The sequence below is a fragment of the Pipistrellus kuhlii genome, unplaced genomic scaffold, assembly GCF_014108245.1.
Source record: "Pipistrellus kuhlii isolate mPipKuh1 unplaced genomic scaffold, mPipKuh1.p scaffold_m20_p_2, whole genome shotgun sequence".
NCBI classification, from domain to species: domain Eukaryota; kingdom Metazoa; phylum Chordata; class Mammalia; order Chiroptera; family Vespertilionidae; genus Pipistrellus; species Pipistrellus kuhlii.
Window position 1 is genome coordinate 169767687 of NW_023425515.1, and position 7464 is coordinate 169775150.

The following is a 7464-nucleotide window of genomic DNA, read 5'->3' on the forward strand; positions in this document are numbered from 1 at the left end:
TGATCTAATTACAGTTCCAACTTCTCCCAGTAACATAATCTTAATCAACTGGGTTCAGTGGTCAGCAAACTGCGGCTCACGAGGCACTTGCGGCTCTTTGGCCCCTTTGAGTGTGGCTCTTCCACAAAGCACTGCGTGCGGGCGCACACATACAGTGCGACTGAGACTTTGTGGCCCATGCACAGAAGTCGGTTTTTGGCTCTCAAAAGAAATTTCAGTTGTTGATCTGTTGACTAATGAGTTTGCCGACCACTGAACTAGTTTGTCTGGAATTTTCTGGTCAAGCACCAGTAAGGCAATTTGGTAGGGAGTGGCCTTCTCCATCCCTCCCCCCGCCCCTCACCCTCCACACACACAGAGAAAATAGGAAATTTGCATGATAAAAACCCTTCCCCTTTTCCTTTCCCTAAAGAAAGGATATTGGCCCCAAAATCATCTTTTCTTTTGTTCATAGCCCCCTGGCCCTACTCCTTTTCCTATAAGAACCTTCCATTTTGTACAATCCTCAGAGTGGCCCTTCTAGTTGCTAGAAGGAGACTCTACCCAATCAGTTCATGGATCACTTAATAAAGACAATTAGCTCACCCTGGCTGGTTTGGCTCAGTGGATAGTGTCAGCCTGGGAACTGAAGGGTTCTGGGTTCAATTCCAGTCAAGGGCGTATGTATGTATGTATATATGTATATGTATATGTACAATATATATATATACATATATATACATACATGTATGTATATATATATATAAAAGACTATTAAATCTTGAAAACAGATAAATTTTATTTTGTTAACTTTCTTTTTTTTTTTTAATATATATTTTATTGATTTTTTACAGAGAGGAGGAGAGAGGGACAGAGAGCCAGAAACGTTGATGAGAGAGAAACATCGACCATGTGCCTGCAACCAATGTACATGCCCTTGACCGGAATCGAACCTGGGACCTCTCAGTCCGCAGACTGATGCTCTACCACTGAGCCAAACCGGTTTTGGCTATTTTGTTAACTTTCATTTAACAAAGCCAAAACTCTAACATGCTACAAAATTTGCTTTATCACTATTATTCTCCCCCTCCCCACCTCCTACCCCAATCTTCTTCCAGCAGCGCTGGCCTTTTTATCTAACACCAGCTCCATTCCCACCTCAGGGTCTTTTTGTATTCCTCTAGCTCCATCACTTCCTTCAGGGACTAACTCAAAAGTCACCTTCTTGAAATCTGACATCTGCTACAACATGGATGAAACTGGAAGGAGTTATTCTAAGTGAAAAAAGCCTGAAAGAGGCCGCACGCTAACCTGACAAACTCAGAAGGCCTAACACCTAAAGAAATCACAAAGGACGGTCTGAAATGGAACTTTAACTAAAAGCAGTTATGGTGGGTAGTCACCTCCTAGGCTGGTATCTTCCCTGACAAGGTCAATCTTTACCTTAACTTTTATCTTTACCTTAGTTTTTTTTTTTTTTTTTTTTTTTTTTTTTTTTTTTTTAATATATTTTATTGATTTTTCACAGAGAGGAAGAGAGAGGGATAGAGAGTTAGAAACATCGATGAGAGAGAACCATCGATCAGCTGCCTCCTGCACACCCCCTACTGGGGATGTGGCCACAACCAAGGTACATGCCCTTGACTGGAATCGAACCTGGGACCTTTCAGTCCGCAGGCCAATGCTCTATCCACTGAGCCAACCAGTCCCAGCTTTATCTTAGTCTTTTTGCATCCATGATAACATATCATTGAAATGTCAGGGTAACTTGTAACTTTCCTTTTTATAGACCCCTCAGGGCACAACCAAAGGTCTTGGGTGCCAGGACAGATACCACAAATTCCTTCATTGCTATCATCTTAATTGTTGACTGTTAACTACCCTGTACCCACCTAAGTAAAAGAAGTATGTGTCTGTCATATTACTTTTTATCCAATCCCAGAAGTTCCTCCCCCTCCCTTCCTTTGCTTTCTCCTGCCTCCCTAGTCTATCACCAATGGATTTCATGTAACACACCTACATCTCCTCCTTTGATTGTAATTTATAAAAATAGGTTCAAGAAAAACCGAACTTCCATTCTCTGGAGCATTATCCCAATCTATTGAGATTCTGCTTCCCAGCAATTGCCGACAGTTTGGCTCAAATAAACGCACAGAAATCCTCCATAGGTTTGAATGTTTCTTACTGTGACATTTACAGAGGTACCTGGAGGCAGAAAGGACAATAGAGGCTGCCAGGGGTTTTGGGGAGGGGTCGTAGGGAGTGTCAGTTGGGGAGGATGAGTTGGGTGGATGGGTGATGGTGCTGGTTGCAGAACAATGTACTCAATACCACCGATCTCTACGCTTACAGACGGTTAACGTGGTAAATAGTATTGTGCGATTTTACCACCACAACAAAAGTCACCTTCATCGTGAGGTCTCGGGAGCCACCCTTTATAAAATGTCAACCGCAGGGCAGGCTGGAAGAGGGATGGGGTCCTGGTTTGGCAGGGCAGGGAACTTCCGGGCCACCTCTGGGAGAAGGGAAAGGGGAGGGAGTTTGGAAAAGACAGGATCTTGGGGGTCACGAGTTCCTAGGGTGACTTGCTTTCTGGGAGAGGAGAGATTGAGAAGAGGTGGGGGTCAGGATTTCGGAGGAGCTAGCCTGGGCCTGCACCTGCAGGAAGGATGGGGTTCCACTAGCTCAGCTCCTTAGCCCTTCACAGCCCCTGCCACGGCCTCTGCTCACCCGGTCGCTGTGGAAGCAGATATGGCAGGAGGGCCCGCAGTGTCACTGCCTCGCCCCTTCTACCTCGCGCCCTCCAGGAGTGCTGTAGTTTGTTTTGGTCTCGACCTGCATGCCCACCCTCTGTATCATGGCCCCAGCAAGAAAGTGGCCAGGCTTGAGGAACCCATCTTTGGAAAGTCCTGTCCCCTTGAGTCCTCTATTGGTCACTGCCAGATGCCAGAGAGACAGAGACCAACATTGTGGCCACTTCTCCCCCCAGGGGACCTGCAGAGGCCAGCCTGAGACCTGCGTCAAGACCAAGCATGGGGCCTAAGCAGGACCACGGTGCTCTTGTATCCCGGCCAAGATGGGTCAGGGTCCTGTTTCTGCTCCCTCTGTCTAGAACCCTTGATGGAGCTAAGGCCTGGAGGCATTAGAGCGGCTCACTTAGGATCCTGACCATGAAAGCACTCGTCTATAGATTTTTTAATATATATATTTTATTGATTTCACAGAGAGGAAGGGAGAGGGATAGAGAGTTAGAAACATTGACCAGCTGCCTCCTGCAACCAAGGTACATGCCCTTGACTGGAATCAAACCCAGGACCCTTCGGTCCACAGGCTGATGCTCTGTCCACTGAGCCAAACCGGTTTCAGCGGCGCATTTTTCAATCTTGAGACCCTGGTTGTGACAGCCTATTCTGCCCAGCCCTTAAAGAGCCCTGTTTTCAGGGTCCCTTCCCTCCAGAATTCATCACCAAAGCGAGGGCCCTGCCAGTGCCTTCCCAGTGCTCAGGCCTGGGGAATAGCCCTACTGTGCCTGTTGTTCTGCGACCTGCTACAGCCCCTCAAGCCCTAACCCACATATGTCAAACACAAGGCCCGAGGGCCAAATCCGTCCCGCCAGGCCTTGCAATGTGTTCCGTACAGTGCTGTCATCACTGCACTCCGCTGCGTTTCCATCACAATGACAGTTTATGACTGTTCAGTAAACCATTCGGCCCGCGATTTAGGCTGGATTTTAGATTTTGGCCCCTTCTCTGATTGAGTTCGACACCCCTACTAGTAACCCATCATAGTCAGGCCCAGTTTCACAGGCTAAAACCTGAATCCCTTGCGAGGCTGACGCATGTACTACTTCATTTAATTACAGCAAGCCTATGACATACTCTTTATTATTGCCGTTTTTACAGATGAGAAAAATTAAGGCTCAGAGAAGTTAAGCAACTTGGCCCAAGTCATCCAGCTAGTGAATGTTGGAGGTAGATTTCAAACCAAGGTCTGCCTGGCTTTTGGAACCCATGTCCTCAGATTCACTGGTCTGCAGAGGAGACCAACTGCCTTTTGCTTTTCACCACTGCTGACCAGCTTCTGGGCTCTGCCCTCCTGGCTGCAGACCTGAGCACCCAGCCAGACCTGGGTTTTTCTGTTTGTTGTTTGTCTTTTTCTTTTTCAAGTCCCTCCCCTGATCAATCCTTCTCCCTCTTGGCAATGAACCTCAACTGTAAGTCATCACATCACAATGAACCTCTTTTGCAGTGCCTGGAACCGTGACATCCATCCCAAATGCTTCCCGACCCTCATGCTCCATCGCTCCTTTGAGGATTTGCTCAGCCCATTTGTCCTTCCCAAGCCCTTCAGGAGTTCCCACTGAAGTCCCAGAAGACTCCTAACTTCCTCAATCCAGTTACATCACACACTTCTGGGGCTCGAGGCCAGAAACACCCCTGGAAGCTCCTCTGGCCCCATTCAAAGCCAGGAAGCTATAGAGGACACGGAGGGCTGGAGTTCAGTCCCATAGGGCTCAGCAGGGGAGAAAGGACACCAGTGCAGCAGTTTCTCTCAGGTCCTGAACCACTAGTTTGCTGCTTGGGACAAGGCGTTAACATGATGTTGGGAGAAAAATAGGGCTGAAGAAAGAGACACGTGGAGCTGAGAGATTGCTCAAGAGAAAGGAGACCTATCTAGAAGCCATATCTTCCTAGAATATTCCTTTCTCTGGTTCATGTTGGGCAGGGAATGAAAACCTATAGCCTAAAACATTTTTTAAAATTTTTATTGATTGCTTTTAGAGAAAGAGAAAGGAAGAGGGGGAGAGAGAGAGAGAGAGAGAAGTGAGTTTGTTGTTCTACTTATTTATGCAATCATTGTTTGACTCCTGTATGTGCCCTAACCCAGGTATGGAACCTGCAAGCTTGGTGCATCTGGATGATGCTCTAACAAACTGAGCTACCCGCCAGGGCTCTCACCTAAGACGTTTTAAAGTTAAAGTTAAATGCTTTCAGTTAAATGTCCTAAAATATTTTTAAAGTCTCAAAGGGATATTAGGACTAAAAGCAAAATTCTCCAGAATTTTTAAGCTAAAACATGAAATTGCAAATAAAATAAAATATCCCTTGCTTGCGGGGGAGAATGTGGGCTCCTCTCCCAGCTGGGGCAGATTCCCTTTGCTCCGAGGTTGCGGGATGAGAGCCAGCGCCGGCAACGAGTGAAGGCAGCTATTGTGATCCGGAGTCGGGGAGGGCCGCTCAGTGCATCCCGTGAAGGCGCAGCCCGGTCCCCGCCGCACCCTCCGCGCCGGCCCGGGCGGGGGCGGGGGAGTTCGGCCTCGGAGCCGCCGGCCCCGCCCCTCGCCCCGCCCCGCCCAGCACCGGCTCCACGTGGTTTTCACCGCTCGCCCCGGACCCGGTGGTCCCTGGGGATCTCCAGGTTGGGGTGGTTGGAAGCACCACACGCACCCAGGGGGGTCGGTCTGCGACTTCTCCCCGAAACGTGCTGGGAACGCGCTCTGCGGGCAAAGCTGGACCCACCGGCGGCTTCCGACGACGAGCTCGCGACGGAGCGCCCCGGAGACCAGTGAGCGGCCGAGGGGAAGGACAGTCCGCGGTCACGGCCGCAGCGCCATGGCCGCGCCCGCGCGCCGGCTGTGCCACATCGCCTTCCACGTGCCCGCGGGGCAGCCGCTCGCCCGGGACCTGCAGCGCCTCTTCGGCTTCCAGCCGCTGGCGGCGCGGGCGGCGGGCGGCTGGCGGCAGCTGGCGCTGCGCAGCGGCCGCGCCGTCTTCCTGGTGAACGAGGGCGCGGGCGCCCCGGAGCCGCTCTACGGCCTGGACCCGCGCCACCCCGTGCCCAGCGCCGCCAACCTGTGCTTTGAGGTGGCGGACGCGGGGGCGGCCGCCCGGGCGCTGGCGGCGAAGGGCTGCTGCGTGCCGGTGCCCCCGGTCCGTGTGCAGGATGCGCTGGGCGCCGCCACCTACGCCGTGGTCAGCTCGCCCGCAGGCAACCTCAGCCTGACGCTGCTGGAGCGCACCGACTACCGCGGGCCCTTCCTGCCCGGTTTCCGACCTCTGCCCTCCACCGCAGGCCGCGGCTGGTTCAGCCACGTGGACCACCTCACCCTGGCCTGCACCCGCGGCAGCTCCCCTAGCCTGTTGCGCTGGTTCCAGGACTGTCTAGGCTTTCACCACCTGCCTCTGAGCCCAGGTGAGGACCCGGAGCTGGGCTTCGAGGTGACAGCGGGCTCCGGACAAGGGGGGCTGAGGCTCACTGCCCTGCAGACCCCGCCAGGCAGTGCTGTCCCCACCCTCGTGCTGGCCGAGTCCCTGCCGGGGGCCGCCGGCGGCCTGGACCAGGTGCAGCAGTTCCTGGCCCAGCACGGAGGACCGGGCCTGCAGCACGTGGGACTGTACACACCAAACATCATAGAAGCCACCGAAGGGGTGACACTGGCTGGGGGCCAGCTCCTGACCCCTCCGAAGGCCTACTACCAGCGGCCAGGCAAGGAAAGTCAGATCCTCGCTGCAGGCCATGAGCCCGACCAGCTGGCCCTGCAGGGGATCCTGCTAGACGGCGACCAAGGCAAGTTCTTGCTCCAGGTCTTCACCAAGTCCCTCTTTGCGGAGGGCACCTTCTTCCTGGAGCTGATTCAGAGGCAGGGGGCCACAGGCTTTGGCCAGGGCAACATCCAGGCCCTGTGGCAGTCCGTGGAGGAGCAGGCTGCCAGGGGCCAGGAAGCCGGAGCTGGCAGCCACCTGTCCTAGAGGCCTGGGGGTTCCGCGGGGGCCCGGCGGAATAAGGCTTTGTCCCTACGGCCAGGTGTGGCCGCCATTCACCAGCACCTGCCAGGAGCTGAATCTCTCACTGGGGTCCAAAGAAGTCAGTTTGTTTTTAAGTATAAAACACTTTTTACAGTCTATATATCTAATATATATAGGAGATATAAAGAATAAAGGAGTGTAACTCCTTTAGGAAATAGAACAAAACCAATGCTCTTGAAGACTTTTATGCACTCTGACCACATTTCCCTTCATCCACTCCCAATTTTAGGATTATTAACCCCTTGCTTTTCTGTATTGATTCACTACCTGTGTGATTTATCCCCAAATAAATGATTTCTTATTTGAGGTAGGAATTTAAGAACAAATCTTCCTCTGTGCTTCCTTCCCTTCTCCCTCAGGAGCAGCCACAAAAGGGAGGGAGGGGCGAGGTTAGGGCTGAGCCAAACCACCTGCTCTAGAGGGTTCCACCTCTACAGAACCAGACACCTGGGATGGTGTGGGGTCTCAGGTGCTGGCGGTACTTCCTGCAGCTGCCTTCCCCCTCTCCTGGGGCTGAGGGCGGGCAGGTTACTCTGGAGAGAACATGCTCCCCTCTCTGCCCAGGGCTGGCTGGGAGCTCAGCCAGAGGAAGTCAGGAGCAAGCAGGCCTTCACCACTTCCTGGGACCCTCAGAGGTGAGGAGCAAGGGGGGTAGGCAGAGGATGCAAAGTCTCCAAAA

The 7464-nt window shown here is 52.5% G+C and overlaps 1 protein-coding gene across 1 annotated transcript; it reads left to right on the forward strand.

Annotated features, from left to right (window-relative positions):
• The first annotated feature begins 5301 nt into the window (after positions 1 to 5301).
• HPDL (4-hydroxyphenylpyruvate dioxygenase like) lies at positions 5302 to 7095 on the forward strand. The gene has a single exon (XM_036447900.2). The coding sequence runs from the start codon at positions 5592 to 5594 to the stop codon at positions 6726 to 6728; it is 1137 nt and encodes a 378-aa protein (XP_036303793.1). The 5' UTR covers positions 5302 to 5591; the 3' UTR covers positions 6729 to 7095.
• The last annotated feature ends 369 nt before the right edge of the window (positions 7096 to 7464 follow it).